Source organism: Prionailurus bengalensis, chromosome C2 (assembly GCF_016509475.1).
Source record: "Prionailurus bengalensis isolate Pbe53 chromosome C2, Fcat_Pben_1.1_paternal_pri, whole genome shotgun sequence".
Classification (NCBI taxonomy): domain Eukaryota; kingdom Metazoa; phylum Chordata; class Mammalia; order Carnivora; family Felidae; genus Prionailurus; species Prionailurus bengalensis.
The window spans coordinates 122,755,163-122,772,508 of NC_057350.1; the positions used below are offsets into that span (position 1 = coordinate 122,755,163).

The window sequence follows — 17,346 nt, forward strand, 5'->3', positions numbered from 1 at the left end:
CTAGGAAACAGAGCAGGCCCAGGTGACAGGGCACGCCTGAGTCCTTGCTGAGTCTTTTAGCAACTTTTGGGGCCTTGAGGTGACATGGCAGGACCTGCTGAATGGGGCTCAGGGACGCTATCTTATCTGCAGAAGACTATTCCTGATGACCATTCAGTGACCTCCCATCTTTTGCCATATTCTGGCTCTTTATGGACCTAACAGGCTTGTGATTAGGCATAGGCCAGAACAGATATCACTCACTTGAGTGTTAATCACCCTTCAGACCCAGGGTTCCCAATTCCCACAGACTCCTGGTACAGAGCCATGGGGCTCAGACATAGGCCAGACTGGGTGTGGAAGAGACAGAGAAGCTGGAGCAGAAACAAGCCTGGGCCCTGTTTGTTCTGTGGTCTCCAAGGCAGAGAAGAGGCATCTAGGAGTCTCACTCTGCCTCCTGATTTTCTTCACTGAGCAAAATAAATCAAGAGTAGGTGATCTGATTTTCTTTTAATTCTAAAGCAGTGGATCTCAAAGTGGGCTAACAGCATCAGCAACACTTGGGAACTTGATAGAAATGTAAGCTCTCCAGCCTTACCTCTGCCTACAGATTCGGTGCTTTGTGGGGCAGGGCCCCACAATCTTTGTTTTAATGAGCCTACTGGGTGCCTCTGATGCTGCTTGAGCTTGAGAACCACTGATCTAATGAATCTTCATGTTCAGTGCTGCTTTGAGGCAGGACTGGCTTAGATGAACAGATGTCTAAATTCTGCAGGCACAGAATTGGAATATTTTTCCTCTTCTATCAACCTACAACTGGCTGCTAAATGTAAAATCGTCAGGTTCTTGTAATTCACGTTTCAGGAGGAATAATAAAGGGTGTCAGGCTTCTGAATGGAGGTTTTGATTCATACAGTATTGTGAGTTCAACTTTCCAAGCAACAGGCCAAAGCCTCCTGTCCACAAAGGGGCAAGCATACAAATAGTTTGGCTGTTTCCAATTGGGACCAAATGGAAACCATCTGGACTCCACCCTTAAGAGGTTAATATAAATCAGCTCCATCTGACTCTTTATTTTGATGCAGGTAGAACTCTTCTACCAAAGACAAAACTCACCCCCAACCAAATACCTTATGACTGAAAGTAATTATCCAATGTGGGAAGCTATTTTTTCACTTGCTTTGTGAACTCTGGAAAATGGTCTGCTCTGACAAGAAGCTATAAAATAAATATGTATTAAACACAGGATTTTTTTTTTTTCTATTCATTTGAGGCACAGAATCCCTTGAGAGCCAAAAGACTTTAATGGCTCCCACTGTCTACTGGATCAAGTCCCAACTCTGGGCCTGACATGCAAAGTCTTCCTTAATGTGACCTAGTGTTTTTGACAGGTCCATCCACCCACATCCTCTTGTTCCAGCTAAACTTGTAGGCTTTTGGGCTTGCACCGTTAAGCCTCTCTCCTCTCTCAAATCCTTCTTCCTGTAAGTCCTTTCTTTCTACATGTCAACTTCTAACTCCTCCTCAGTTTCACCCCTGGGGAACAATGCCCTTCTCTGAACCCAGTGTCCATCCCTGGGTTCTCTGAGTTCATTGGGTTCTCTAAACCCAGTGTCCATGTTTGGCCCCTGAAAGATGCTGCCTTGTGTGGCTATTTGTTTTCCTAGATGTGTATCCTGTTTATAAACTACATTCTGAACCCCCCCTGTTATGAACTGAGTTGTGTTCCCTCCCCAAATTCCTATGTTGAAGTCCTAAGTCCCAGCTCCTCAGAATGTGATCTTTTTTGGATGTAAGGTCGTGGCAGATGTAATTAGTTAAGATGAGGTCAGACTGGAGTAGAGTTGGCCCCTAATCCAGTATGACTGATGTCCTTATAAAAAGGAAATCTTGGACACAGACGCACACAGGGAGAATGTGTGGGGAACATGAAGGCCAAGGTCGGGGTGATGCATCTATAAGCCAAGGAACACTAGATTGCCAACAAACCACCAGTAGCTAGGAGACAGGCATGGAACAGATTCCCCCTCAGAACATCTAGAAGGAACCAGCCCTGCCGACATCTTGATCTTAACTTCCAGGCTCCAGAACTGTGAGACAATATATTTCTGTTGTTTAAGGTCAAAAGAGGCAAGCCTGATATTTTTGTGCCAGGTTTTAGCAGCTGAAAGGTATTATTGTGACATGGGCCTCAACAAAGCTATTATTTAAAAGCTGTAGGATGAACAGTTGTATTGCTCTCTTTTTGACCTTTCTCTCAAACTATCTACCTTCTTGAGGGTTACACATTTCCAGGCCTACATTAGGGTGGGGGGTTGGGGGGCTTGGGTCGGGGTGGTGGCACACAGGAGGTGTCATTCACGAAGGCCTTACATTCAGACTCTGCTGTCATTGCCTATTGAGGTTATGCATGCATTCTCTTTGTTTTTATACGTATTAGAAGAGCTAGCTTGTTAAACATAAAGACTTTAAGTATTATGAAATTTTTTAACCTTCTTTGCTTAAAAAATTTTTTTTTTTATTTTTTTTTTTATTTTTATTTTTATTTTTTTTATATTATTTTTTTTCTGAAATTTATTGACAAATTGGTTTCCATACAACACCCAGTGCTCATCCCAAAAGGTGCCCTCCTCAATACCCATCACCCACCCTCTCCTCCCTCCCACCCCCCATCAACCCTCAGTTTGTTCTCAGTTTTTAACAGTCTCTTATGCTTTGGCTCTCTCCCATTCTAACCTCTTTTTTTTTTTTTTTTTTTTTTCCTTCCCCTCCCCCATGGGTTCCTAAAGTTTCTCAGGATCCACATAAGAGTGAGACCATATGGTATCTGTCTTTCTCTGTATGGCTTATTTCACTTAGCATCACACTCTCCAGTTCCATCCACGTTGCTACAAAAGGCCATATTTCATTTTTTCTCATTGCCATGTAATATTCCATTGTGTATATAAACCACAATTTCTTTATCCATTCATCAGTTGATGGACATTTAGGCTCTTTCCATAATTTGGCTATTGTTGAGAGTGCTGCTATGAACATTGGGGTACAAGTGGCCCTATGCATCAGTGCTCCTGTATCCCTTGGATAAATTCCTAGCAGTGCTATTGCTGGGTCATAGGGTAGGTCTATTTTTAATTTTCTGAGGAACCTCCACACTGCTTTCCAGAGCGGCTGCACCAATTTGCATTCCCACCAACAGTGCAAGAGGGTTCCCGTTTCTCCACATCCTCTCCAGCATCTATAGTCTCCTGATTTGTTCATTTTGGCCACTCTGACTGGCGTGAGGTGATACCTGAGTGTGGTTTTGATTTGTATTTCCCTGATAAGGAGCGACATTGAACATCTTTTCATGTGCCTGTTGGCCATCCGGATGTCTTCTTTAGAGAAGTGTCTATTCATGTTTTCTGCCCATTTCTTCACTGGGTTATTTGTTTTTCGGGTGTGGAGTTTGGTGAGCTCTTTATAGATTTTGGATACTAGCCCTTTGTCCGATATGTCATTTGCGAATATCTTTTCCCATTCCGTTGGTTGCCTTTTAGTTTTGTTGGTTGTTTCCTTTGCTGTGCAGAAGCTTTTTATCTTCATAAGGTCCCAGTAATTCACTTTTGCTTTTAATTCCCTTGCCTTTGGGGATGTGTCGAGTAAGAGATTGCTACGGCTGAGGTCAGAGAGGTCTTTTCCTGCTTTCTCCTCTAAGGTTTTGATGGTTTCCTGTCTCACATTTAGGTCCTTTATCCATTTTGAGTTTATTTTTGTGAATGGTGTGAGAAAGTGGTCTAGTTTCAACCTTCTGCACGTTGCTGTCCAGTTCTCCCAGCACCATTTGTTAAAGAGGCTGTCTTTTTTCCATTGGATGTTCTTTCCTGCTTTGTCAAAGATGAGTTGGCCATACGTTTGTGGGTCTAGTTCTGGGGTTTCTATTCTATTCCATTGGTCTATGTGTCTGTTTTGGTGCCAATACCATGCTGTCTTGATGATGACAGCTTTGTAGTAGAGGTTAAAGTCTGGGATTGTGATGCCTCCTGCTTTGGTCTTCTTCTTCAAAATTCCTTTGGCTATTCGGGGCCTTTTGTGGTTCCATATGAATTTTAGGATTGCTTGTTCTAGTTTCGAGAAGAATGCTGGTGCAATTTTGATTGGGATTGCATTGAATGTGTAGATAGCTTTGGGTAGTATTGACATTTTGACAATATTTATTTTTCCAATCCATGAGCAGGGAATGTCTTTCCATTTCTTTAAATCTTCTTCAATTTCCTTCATAAGCTTTCTATAATTTTCAGCATACAGATCCTTTACATCTTTGGTTAGATTTATTCCTAGGTATTTTATGCTTCTTGGTGCAATTGTGAATGGGATCAGTTTCTTTATTTGTCTTTCTGTTGCTTCATTGTTAGTGTATAAGAATGCAACTGATTTCTGTACATTGATTTTGTATCCTGCAACTTTGCTGAATTCCTGTATCAGTTCTAGCAGACTTTTGGTGGAGTCTATCGGATTTTCCATGTATAATATCATGTCATCTGCAAAAAGCGAAAGCTTGACTTCATCTTTGCCAATTTTGATGCCTTTGATTTCCTTTTGTTGTCTGATTGCTGATGCTAGAACTTCCAGCACTATGTTAAACAGCAGCGGTGAGAGTGGGCATCCTTGTCGTGTTCCTGATCTCAGGGAAAAAGCTCTCAGTTTTTCCCCGTTGAGGATGATGTTAGCTGTGGGCTTTTCATAAATGGCTTTTATGATCTTTAAGTATGTTCCTTCTATCCCGACTTTCTCAAGGGTTTTTATTAAGAAAGGGTGCTGGATTTTGTCGAAGGCCTTTTCTGCATCGATTGACAGGATCATATGGTTCTTCTCTCTTTTTTTGTTAATGTGATGTATCACGTTGATTGATTTGCGAATGTTGAACCAGCCCTGCATCCCAGGAATGAATCCCACTTGATCATGGTGAATAATTCTTTTTATATGCCGTTGAATTCGATTTGCTAGTATCTTATTGAGAATTTTTGCATCCATATTCATCAGGGATATTGGCCTGTAGTTCTCTTTTTTGACTGGGTCTCTGTCTGGTTTAGGAATCAAAGTAATACTGGCTTCATAGAATGAGTCTGGAAGTTTTCCTTCCCTTTCTATTTCTTGGAATAGCTTGAGAAGGATAGGTATTATCTCTGCTTTAAACGTCTGGTAGAACTCCCCTGGGAAGCCATCTGGTCCTGGACTCTTCTTTGTTGGGAGATTTTTGATAACCGATTCAATTTCTTCGCTGGTTATGGGTCTGTTCAAGCTTTCTATTTCCTCCTGATTGAGTTTTGGAAGCGTGTGGGTGTTCAGGAATTCGTCCATTTCTTCCAGGTTGTCCAATTTGTTGGCATATAAGTTTTCATAGTATTCCCTGATAATTGTTTGTATCTCTGAGGGATTGGTTGTAATAATTCCATTTTCATTCATGATTTTATCTATTTGGGTCATCTCCCTTTTCTTTTTGAGAAGCCTGGCTAGAGGTTTGTCAATTTTGTTTATTTTTTCAAAAAACCAACTCTTGGTTTCGTTGATCTGCTCTACAGTTTTTTTAGTTTCTATATTGTTTATTTCTGCTCTGATCTTTATTATTTCTCTTCTTCTGCTGGGCTTAGGCTGCCTTTGCTGTTCTGCTTCTAGTTCCTTTAGGTGTGCTGTTAGATTTTGTATTTGGGATTTTTCTTGTTTCTTGAGATAGGCCTGGATTGCAATGTATTTTCCTCTCAGGACTGCCTTTGCTGCGTCCCAAAGCGTTTGGATTGTTGTATTTTCATTTTCGTTTGTTTCCATATATTTTTTAATTTCTTCTCTAATTGCCTGGTTGACCCACTCATTCGTTAGTAGGGTGTTCTTTAACCTCCATGCTTTTGGAGGTTTTCCAGACTTTTTCCTGTGGTTGATTTCAAGCTTCATGGCATTGTGGTCTGAAAGTAAGCATGGTATAATTTCAATTCTTGTAAACTTATGAAGGGCTGTTTTGTGACCCAGTATATGATCTATCTTGGAGAATGTTCCATGTGCACTCGAGAAGAAAGTATATTCTGTTGCTTTGGGATGCAGAGTTCTAAATATATCTGTCAAGTCCATCTCATCCAATGTCTCATTCAGGGCCCTTGTTTCTTTATTGACCGTGTGTCTAGATGATCTATCCATTTCTGTAAGTGGAGTGTTAAAGTCCCCTGCAATTACCACATTCTTATCAATAAGGTTGCTTATGTTTATGAGTAATTGTTTTATATATTTGGGGGCTCCGGTATTCGGTGCATAGACATTTATAATTGTTAGCTCTTCCTGATGGATAGACCCTGTAACTATTATATAATGTCCTTCTTCATCTCTTGTTACAGCCTTTAATTTAAAGTCTAGTTTGTCTGATATAAGTATGGCTACTCCAGCTTTCTTTTGGCTTCCAGTCGCATGATAAATAGTTCTCCATCCCCTCACTCTCAATCTAAAGGTGTCCTCAGGTCTAAAATGAGTCTCTTGTAGACAGCAAATAGATGGGTCTTGTTTTTTTATCCATTCTGATACCCTATGTCTTTTGGTTGGCGCATTTAATCCATTTACATTCAGTGTTATTATAGAAAGATACGGGTTTAGAGTCATTGTGATGTCTGTATGTTTTATGCTTATAGTGATGTCTCTGGGACTTTGTCTCACAGGGTCCCCCTTAGGATCTCTTGTAGGGCTGGTTTAGTGGTGACAAATTCCTTCAGTTTTTGTTTGTTTGGGAAGACCTTTATCTCTCCTTCTATTCTAAATGACAGACTTGCTGGATAAAGGATTCTTGGCTGCATATTTTTTCTGTCTAGCACCCTGAAAATCTCTTGCCAGTTCTTTCTGGCCTGCCAAGTTTCAAAAGAGAGATCAGTCACGAGTCTTATAGGTCTCCCTTTATATGTGAGGGCACGTTTACCCCTTGCTGCATTCAGAATTTTCTCTTTATCCTTGTATTTTGCCAGTTTCACTATGATATGTCGTGCAGAAGATCGATTCAAGTTCCGTCTGAAGGGAGTTCTCTGTGCCTCTTGGATTTCAATGCCTTTTTCCTTCCCCAGTTCAGGGAAGTTCTCAGCTATGATTTCTTCAAGTACCCCTTCAGCACCTTTCCCTCTCTCTTCCTCCTCTGGGATACCAATTATGCGTATATTATTTCTTTTTAGTGTATCACTTAATTCTCTAATTTTCCCCTCATACTCCTGGATTTTTTTATCTCTCTTTTTCTCAGCTTCCTCTTTTTCCATAACTTTATCTTCTAGTTCACCTATTCTCTCCTCTGCCTCTTCAAGTCGAGCTGTGGTGGTTTCCATTTTGTTATGCATTTCGTTTAAAGCGTTTTTCAGCTCCTCGTGACTGTTCCTTAGTCCCTTGATCTCTGTAGCAAGAGATTCTCTGCTGTCCTGTATACTGTTTTCAAGCCCAGCGATTAATTTTATGACTATTATTCTAAATTCACTTTCTGTTATATTATTTAAATCCTTTTTGATCAGCTCATTAGCTGTTGTTATTTCCTGGAGATTCTTCTGAGGGGAGTTCTTCCGCTTGGTCATTTTGGATAGTCCCTGGCGTGGTGAGGACCTGCAGGGCACTTCCCCTGTGCTGTGGTGTATACCTGGAGTTGGTGGGCGGGGCCGCAGTCAGACCTGATGTCTGCCCCCAGCCCACCGCTGGGGCCACAGTCAGACTGGTGTGTGCCTTCTCTTCCCCTCTCCTAGGGGCGGGATTCACTGTGGGGTGGTGTGGCTCGTCTGGGCTACTTGCACCCTGCCAGGCTTGTGATGCTGGGGATCTGGCGTATTAGCTGGGGTGGGTAGGCAAGGTGCTCGGGGGCCGGAGGGGCAGGCTTAGATCGCTTCTCCTTAGGTGATCCACTTCAGGAGGGGCCCTGTGGCAGCGGGAGGGAGTCAGATCCGCTGCCGAAGGTTTGGCTCCGCAGAAGCGCAGAGTTGGGTGTTTGCGCGGAGCGAGCAAGTTCCCTGGCAGGAACCGGTTCCCTTTGGGATTTCGGCTGGGGGATGGGCGGGGGAAATGGCGCTGGCGAGCGCCTTTGTTCCCCACCAAACTGAGCTCTGTTGTCAGGGGGCTCAGCAGCTCTCCCTCCCTTTGTCCTCCAGCCTTCCCGCTTTCCGAGCAGAGCTGTTAATTTCTGACCTCCCAGACGCTAAGTCGCGCTTGCTGTCGGAACACAGTCCGCCCGGCCCCTCCGCTTTTGCAAGCCCGACTCGGGGGCTCTGCTTGGCCGGCGAGCCGCCCCTCCGCCCCGGCTCCCTCCCGCCAGTCCGTGGAGCGCGCACCGCCTCGCCGCCCTTCCTACCCTCTTCCGTGGGCCTCTCGTCTGCGTTTGGCTCCAGCGACTCTGTTCTGCTAATCCTCTGGCGGTTTTCTGGGTTATTTAGGCAGGTGTAGATGGAATCTAAGTGATCAGCAGGACGTGCGGTGAGCCCAGCGTCCTCCTAAGCCGCCATCTTGCCGCAACTCTCCAAAAAAATTTTTTTTTTTTTAATCAGGAAGTCTCAACAAATAGAAGTGGTCAGAACCTCTCTCCAGCCTTGAGAAGTCTTGAAGTTCCCATACAGATTTTGACCTTTGGGTCTGGGTGCAATGTCAAGTTAACTGCACAGCGTGATACACAGATTCAGTCTTTGTCCTCATTACCACTTTCTGCTAGGTCTATATGGAGAGTTAGAACTAGTGACCCAGCAGTCCTCTGCCTTCAGATGTCATCTGGCCCAGTGTAAGGACTGTCCTCTGTAGGGCCACCTGCCTTGGAGACCAATGATCATCCTCATCCCAAAAGGAATGCTCAAAAATCAACTCCTCCGAAAGGATTTTTGATTGAAAATATCCCCAAATGGTAAATAAATGTCTAAAACAAGTGATAACCTAGAATGGCTCTTATTATTATTCTTTTTTTTTCTTTTAGTAGGCTTTTCAAAATATACTAGTACTACCCAGTGGAAAGACTGTATTTATACAAGATGACAGAGACAGATCTAATAAATTTTCTCACTTTTCACTTTAATTTGGCTTTTTAGATCCTAAGAATTTGTATTTATCTAATTAAGAGAGATTTCACAGAGGAGACACAGGATAATTTAAAAAATAGGAAAAAGACCACAAAAACGGATTAAAATTGAGAAAGAAAAAGGCACAAGGCAACGAGTTACATCACAAAGGCCTGTCACCTTCCACACACTAATTGTATGAAAAAAATATATATATAGTGGACTAACACAAAACAACATGAGTTTAGGTTAGCCTCCACAAAGAGTTTCCCACAGACTGTGCTCATGACACCTCTAGTGATCATCTAGTGCTTATCTTTACTTTTTTTAATGTCTATTTATTTTTGAGAGAGAGAGTATGTGTGAGCAGGGGAGGGGCAGACAGAGGTGGAGAGAAGATCTGAACCAGATTATGTGCTGACAGCAGAGAGCCCTATGTGGGGTTCGAACCCACCAAGAGGCCATGACCTGAGCTGAAGTTGGATGCTTAACCAATTGAGCCACCAAGGTGCCCCTTGTGCTGTGTCTTTATAACCTCAAAATGCTAAAGCTGGAGTGGAATTTAGGAAGCTGTGAGCGCAAATTCTTTGGTTTGCAGAATAGGATGCTGAGATACAGGCACCAGGGCAAGCGCTGGGCACAGAACCCATGTTCCCTAATCCTGAGCTTTGAACCTTTAATGCTTGGAGAGCTTCTCACTTTGTTCAGTCCTGCTCAGAGGTTATGGGGTTGGTGATTTCTTAAAATTCCCTCTAAATGACTCCGTTTCTGATGCTAAGCAATGAGGGTAGAAGAGAAGTCTCCAAGCTGAATCAACCAGGTCCCACTAGCTGTTTACTGCAGATACTGCCCAACGAGCCCACGCCCCCTAATGGATGCTGGCTTGCTGAATGTGCCGAAGAAATCCCTCTGGTGGACAAGGCCAAGCTGTTCTGTGTTTGGTTTCCGTGAAACCACAAGACACGGAGTCTTCTTTCTCTCCAAGTGAGTTTTTCCGTTTGGGGTAATTACTGTAGTAGCAGGACTGCACAGCCCGGGAAAGGAGGAAGCGATTTACAGATGCAGGAAGAGGGAAGGAGAGTTGAAGCAAGAACCGAGTACCTTTTTTTCTCCTCTCCTTCCCTGAAGCAGTTTTCCCTGTTTCAGCACCAGATGGCTTTGTAATCCGGTTCGAAGTTGAACTTGCCCTCTGTTTGGCTGCATGGAAAAGAAAAGGATGGAGAAAAAAGCCTGTTCAGAATTGTATGAATGGGGCTTTACACACTTTGCTATTAATTATTTCCTTCATTTTATGTACACTTTGAGCAGAGATATTCTCGTGAGAGGATTATCCGGCCTATTGTCAAATCCCACTCATTTCAGTTCAGTTCTTTCTTTCTCGTGTTTCTTTCCTCAAAATCTCGAGGAGAGCATGCAACCAAGTAGGGCCCCAAGTATCATCCTAAAAGGCCTCTTGGGGGCACCTGGGTGGCGCAGTTGGTTGGGCGTCCGACTTCAGCCAGGTCACGATCTCGCGGCCCGTGAGTTCGAGCCCCGCGTCGGGCTCTGTGCTGATGGCTCAGAGCCTGGAGCCTGTTTCAGATTCTGTGTCTCCCTCTCTCTCTGCCCCTCCCCCGTTCATGCTCTGTCTCTCTCTGTCCCAAAAATAAATAAAAAACGTTGAAAAAAAAAATTAAAAAAAAAAAAAAGGCCTCTTGTACATTCTCCACGTTCCACAGCTGCCCTCTATAAAAGTGGCTCCAAACATCTGAGATTAGTAAGAATGTAGCAGAGAGGAGCACATTTTGGGCGTATTTTTTAAAATATTAGTATATTATCACTCTAGAGTCATTCTAGTCCCTTCCTTTCCTTTCTCTTGCACCCCACATCCCAAGCATCAGGAAATGGGAGAGATGTGGAACATGATCTCCTCTGCCACTGCCCTGGTCTCACTTGGGTAGACCCCTCTCACTTCCCACCCTCACTGCTCCCTGGATGAGGACAGCTTTCCAACAGGCCTCCCCGCCCCCCCCAGCCCCACCCGGTCCATTTGCTATACAGATTGAGAGGTCTTTCTCAAACCTAAGTCCTAAGTAAGTCCTAACTCCTCTGCTCCCTTGTCACTAACAAGGCCCGTGATCCCTTGTCCCTGTCATCACCCAGGTACCCTTCTGCTCCCTGTGCACAGGCCTCTTGGAGACTTGGCGCAGGCTGTTCCCTCTGCCTGGCACGCTCTCCCCACCGGCAGGCTCACGCCCTTACGTCCTGGTCTGTACACAAATGCTGTCTTTTCAAGGAGGACTACATTCAACCATCTATTTAAAATCACACCCCAACCATCGTCCTTCCCCAGACTCCCAAACTTGCTAATCTTGCTCGACACTTTTTTAAAGCTTACTTATTTTTTTAATTTTTAAGTAACCTCTACACTCAACATGGGGCATGAATTCATGACCCTGAGATTAACAGTCACATGCTCTTCGAACTGAGCAGCCAGGCTCCCTTTGACATTTTCTTTTTTCCATAGCAATGACCACCTTCTAACAAACTAGAGCATGTGTATATTTATTATGCCTTTTAAAGACTATCTGACTTCCCCACCCCATACATACACAGCGCATGTACACACCCATGCACACACACGCACACACACACGCACACTGCATTCCAGCCCCCTCCTCGGGGGCAAGGACCTTTGTTTTCTACCCTATGTATCCCAAGCACCAGAAAGAGTACTTGGTGTATGTTAGGAGAGACAGAAATGCACACATGCGAACACACACATGATGAAGGAAGCAACATCATTACTAAGATTGCATTTTACACATTATAACAATTAAGAAGAACTTGTCATTGGCTCATGAGGCGTTCCTGCCTCTCTGTCAGCGACGGAGAGCCATTGTGCCTGACCCTGGTGGGCAGAAGCAGTGACTGGGAGGCCTGGGAGCAGCTCACAGAACAAGAGAGAAAACCAAGCATTTGGGCCTTAAAACACAGTGGCCTCAAAACATTTTTGCTTCCCTTACATCCCACAGGAATATTGAAAGGCGATGTACTATCTTTACAGTTTTAGGTTGGTTGTCTAAACTCACTCATCATAAGTTTTAAAGTATCAAGGCATGAGATTTCTAGGATATAGCAAATGCTGGCCTTTAAAAATAAAATCTGTTACACCACTCTCTTAAGTGTATCCGGTGGAATCTAAATTCCCAGCAATTTGGTATCTATCATCATCCATTAAGAAATCCCAAACAACCCAAAATGTGAGCAGATTCTTCTTCAGTGGTTGAAAATTTTACATCATTCCCTTTTACTCTTGTGTTTAAAAATTTTTTTTTTAATGTTTTTATTCATTTTTGAGAGAGAGAACATGAGCAGGGGAGGGTCAGAGAGAGAAGAGGACAGAAGATCTGAAGCAGGCTTTGCGCTGACAGCAGTGAGCCCGATGCAGGGCTCGAACTCACAAACCACAAGATCAGGCAGGACGTGAGCTGAAGTTGGATGCTCAACTGACTGAGCCATACAGGTGCTCCTCTTATGTTTTCACTCGTATTTTCATTCTACTTACTCTGCTGAATTTTGTATTTGCAAGTCTTTTCGATTTCATCCTGTTATACTTCTCTGTAATAAAAATACTACATTTACGGGTATTTAAAATTTTTAAATATCTTGGGATTATAAAACTCTGAGGCATTAAAAATGTATTCTGCAGTTATTAATCAATTTTAGAAGTATAAAACTGATTAGTATAATATATACATTTTATACATTTTGATAAATCCTAATACAGAAATAAAATTTTATTGAATGCCTCTCTTATGAGATGGATGCTGTTTTATTTGCTTTTATAATTAATTCATGTATTCATTAAAGAATATTACTGCTAACATGAGGCAGACTTCAGCATCAGTGCTATTTCTATTTTTCATTGTTATAGTTCTGATACTGAGAAATCTTACATATATGGGGATAAAATAGGGTTGCCAGATTTAACCTCTTTTGTCCCCCCAAACATATAGGATACTCAGTTGAATTGTTATTTTTTTGATAATCTTTTTCATGTTTATTTATTTATTCTGAGAGAGCAAGACAGAGACAAAGCACTAGCAGGGGAGGGACAGAGAGAGAGACGGAGAGAGAATATCAAGCAGGCTCCATGCAATCAGCACAGAACCCAACACGGGGCTCGATCTCACAAACTGCAAGATCATGATCTGAGCTGAAATCAAGAGCTGGATGTTTAACCAACTGAGCCACCCAGGCACCCCTGCCCCCCCCCCACACACAATTGAATTTTAAATTTCAGGTAAACAACAAATAATTATTCTAGTTAAGTATATCCCAAACATTGCATGGGATATACTTATTAAAAATTACATGTTTTCCATCTAAAATTCAAATTTAATTGGGTAATCCTAGAAGGAGTTTTATCACAGCAGTATTATTCAGTTCTTTGAACTCCTGTATGATAGGCTAAATATCACACAGTGGTTGATCAAAATAAAAAATATTTGTGATGATCTGTCAATTGATAGCTTGATTAAATCCTCCTTCAATTTTGTTAAAACCAAAAATCGGAAGCCACGTGGGATCTAAAAACTGGCATGTCACTGACTACAGTCATTCACTTTCTCAACACTTCCACTAATATTTTGAATTGTCTCTGCTTTTGGTACATACCCTAGGGAAAATAATGTCTGCTAAGATACTGGATGTGAGAGAAGTGTGCCTTTCTCTCGCAAAGTAGAAAGATTGTGACAAAGTATATTAACCACAAGTACTGGATCCTTATGAAAGTTCAGAATCTGGACATTTCTTTCAAACAATCCACACCTCCCAAACACACCTACTGCGGTTTTCGTGTACCCTCTCTCTGTCTTAGTGCATTTGGTCTACTATAACAAAATACTGTGGACTGGGTGACTTATAAACAACAAACATTTATTCCTCACACCTCCAGAGGCTGGGAAGTCCAAGATCCAGGCACTGACAGATTTGGCGTCTGGCGAGAGCCGGCTTCCTGGTTCATAGATGGCTGTCTTCTCGTTGTAACTTCACAGGGCAGAAGAGGCGAGGGAGCTCTCTGCACTCTTTTTTTTTTTTTTTTTAATTTTTATTCTTTTTTTTTTATTTTTTAGAGAGAGAGAAAGCACAAGTTGGGGAGAGGGGCAGAGAGAGGGAAAGAGAGAATCTTAAGCAGGCTCCACGCTCAGCACAAAGTCTGATGTGGAGCTTGCTTCCAAGACCCTAGGATAATGACCTGAGCTTAAATCAAGAGTCGGATGCTCAACCGACTGAGCCACCCAGACGCCCGTAGGCTCTCTTTTATACGGGCGCTAATCCCATTCATGAGGGTTTCAACCTCATGGTCTAATCACCTTCTAAAGGCCCCACCTCCTAAACCATCACCTCAAGGATTAGGACTTCAACATATGAATGTGGGGGGCACATAACATCAGTCTATAGCACCCTTGTTTCCAGACAAGAGCTGTAAAGGACAGGGACCAGGGCAGTCCCAGGGATCTGGCAGGATGTGCTACCACAGAGATTGTTGTGGGGGGTGGTATGCCAGGTTCCTCTGCTCAAGAATCAGGTTTTTGGTGTGGCAGGGCTTGGTTTCAATACCCATCTGTGGCCAGGAGAGAGCTGGTAATATTCTTTAATTTTTTTTTTTTTTTTTTTTTTTTTTTGCCTCCTATGCCTCTTTTTTCATTTATGACTATCGTGCTGGCAAAGAAGTGAAATCAAGATGGGAAAACCAAATTTGTCTGAGCAAAGGTCTAACGATCCAGCTTTGAAATAGAAGGTACTTTTACTCTGTGCTGGTGCATATGTTATTGCTATGGACTGAATATTTGTGTTCCCCAAATATTCATATGTTGATCCCCCAGTGTGGCTGTATTTAGAGATGGGGCCTCTAAGGAAGTAATTAAGGTTAAGTGAGGTCACACGGGTGGGACTCTGATCAGACAGCATTAGTGTTTTCACTAGAGGAACACCAGAGAGCTCTGTCTCTCCCTCTGTCTGCTTGCACACACCTAAGGACAGCCATGTGAAGACACAGCAAGAGGGTGGCCTTCGGCAAGCCAGGAAAGGAGCTCTTACCAGGATCAGAATCAGCTAGCACTTTGATCTGGGACTCCGAGCTTCCAGAATTGTGCAAATTAAACAAAAAAAAATTTGTTTAAGCCACGCAGCCTGTGCTATTTTGTTACAGCAGCCAGTGCAGGGCAGTCTAATACAGTTACCCAAAGAATGCAGAATAGCTAAAAGGTACCAGTTTACCTGCCTAAAAATCAAGGTTCTAGTGAATGAATAATGAAAGGAACTTCAAAGAGGTTCTGCGTGCTGACCGCTGACTGCAGGCCTGGCCCAGCTGGAGCAGTTTCCACCCTGTCCCAGGTTGCTGTGAAGAATGACAGGGCGGGCACTCTCTCAGGTCAGCTCTGACCCTGGCTTGTTTGGTCTCTGGGAAAAGAAATCCAGAACCTTTAAAATCAAGCCTTAATGCCCCTTTGATCAGAAACCACTTAGAACAACCATAAAAGGAAATCTCCACATTTTCCCCTTTCCACATTCTTGTTATTTTTTGCCTTTCCAATCCCACACCTCATACCTGTCCCTGCCTGCTACATGCCAATCCCAATCCCAATATTTCCAATTATTTTTCTTAAAAAGCACAGATTCACTTGGTTATCTAGGCCTGAAGTTATAATAGAAGACTTCATAAATAGGACTGTGGCCTTTTACAGGATTGGTGGTAAAAATCGCAGAGGGAAAGTAATACTTGGATAACAAACACTGTTTTCCAGGTCCCTTCTATATATTTATTGGGTTGACTGAATTATCAAATTCAACAAATAACCTATATAATTCTGATATCATGAAAGTTCCTAAATGGAGGATAACTATTGTATTTACAAATCTCCCACAGTTACAAGTTCTTTGCACTCACTTCCACAAAGTGGCCTTTACTTCAGCTCTCTTTATTTTTATTTTTTATCAAAAAAATTTTTTTAATTTTTTTAAATTTATTTATTCTTAAAACAATGCGAGAGAGAGAGTGCAAGCAGCAGAGGGGCAGACAGAGGGAGACACAGAATCTAAAGCAGGCTCCAGGCTCTGAGCTGTCAGCACAGAGCCCGAGGCAGGCCTTGAACTCACGAACCGTGAGATCATGACCTGAGCTAAAGTTGGACGCTTAACCAATTGAACCACTCAGGCGCCCTTATTTTTTTTAAAGCTTGTTTATTTATCTTGAGAGAGAGTTCAGGAGAGGCAGAAAGAATCCCAAACAGGCCCTGCACTGTCAGCACAGAGCCCGACGCGGGGCTCAATCTCACAAACTGTGAGATCATGACCTGAGCCAAAGCCAAGAATCGGATGTTTAACTAACTAAGCCACGCAGGTGCCCAGTTCCTTTTTTTTTTTTTTAATAGCACAAGTCAGTGAATACTTTTTTTTACTGAGATAAAATTAACATCTAACATTATATTAGCTTCAGGTGTACAACATAATGACCCGATATTTGTATACATCGTAAAACATTCACCACAGTAAGGTAGTTGTCCATCACCACACAGAGTCACAAATTTTGTTTCTTGTGATGAGAATTTAAGATCTACTCTCTTCACGGGGCGCCTGGGTGGCTCAGTCGGTTGAGCGTCTGACTTTGGCTCAGGTCACGATATCACGGCTCATGAGTTCGAGCCCCACATCGGGCTCTGTGCTGACAGCCTGGCCTGGAGTCTGCTTCAGATTCTGTGTCTCCTTCTCTTGCTGTGCCCCTCTCTCATTCATGCTCTGCCTCTCCTTCTCTCAAGAATAAATAAAACATTAAAAAAACATTTTTAATAAAAAAAAAGATCTACTCTCTTCACAACTTTCAAATATACAATACAGTGTTATTAACTATTGTCCCCATGCCGGACATTGGCCTTGAGCTTTTCATCTTCATTTTTTTAGGCAAGTAAAGTGACTATGTTCACCAACATGCCTCAAGTTTACTCTCCTGGGAAAAGGTTGTTGTTGCTATAATAATGAGGATGGTAATGATGATAATTAATATCCCTTAAGTACTTACTATGTGCAAGGCATCATGTCAAATTAACTGCCTTACATTATACCACTTATTCCTCATTAAACACTATGAGGTGGTTATCATTATGTTTATTTTGTAGCTGAAAAAGCTAAAGTTAGATCAATTTGATAATTTGCCCAAACTAATGCACAGCTGGGGTAGGATCTGAACCCAGACCTGACTTTAAGGCTGTGCTATTAGCCACTTGGTATAGTTTCTGTTACCAATGACTAAAGGTAGTCAGCTTTATTATTTAAAAAAAATTTTTTTTAACGTTTATTTACTTTTGAG

At 42.5% G+C, this 17,346-nt stretch overlaps 1 protein-coding gene and 1 long non-coding RNA gene across 3 annotated transcripts in view; one reads left to right on the plus strand and one right to left on the minus strand.

Annotated features, from left to right (window-relative positions):
* Positions 1–17,346, minus strand: part of LOC122491916 — a 58,405-nt gene that overhangs the window by 23,170 nt on the left and 17,889 nt on the right. For both annotated transcript variants that reach the window (XM_043595250.1, XM_043595251.1), the window contains exon 7: positions 10,098–10,193. In XM_043595250.1, the coding sequence (XP_043451185.1) occupies positions 10,098–10,193 (96 nt within the window). The remainder of the gene's footprint in view (positions 1–10,097; positions 10,194–17,346) is intronic.
* LOC122491918 lies at positions 1,186–8,870 on the plus strand. Its single transcript, XR_006299481.1, has 2 exons — positions 1,186–2,071; positions 8,499–8,870. It is a non-coding gene; the product is annotated as an uncharacterized LOC122491918 (long non-coding RNA).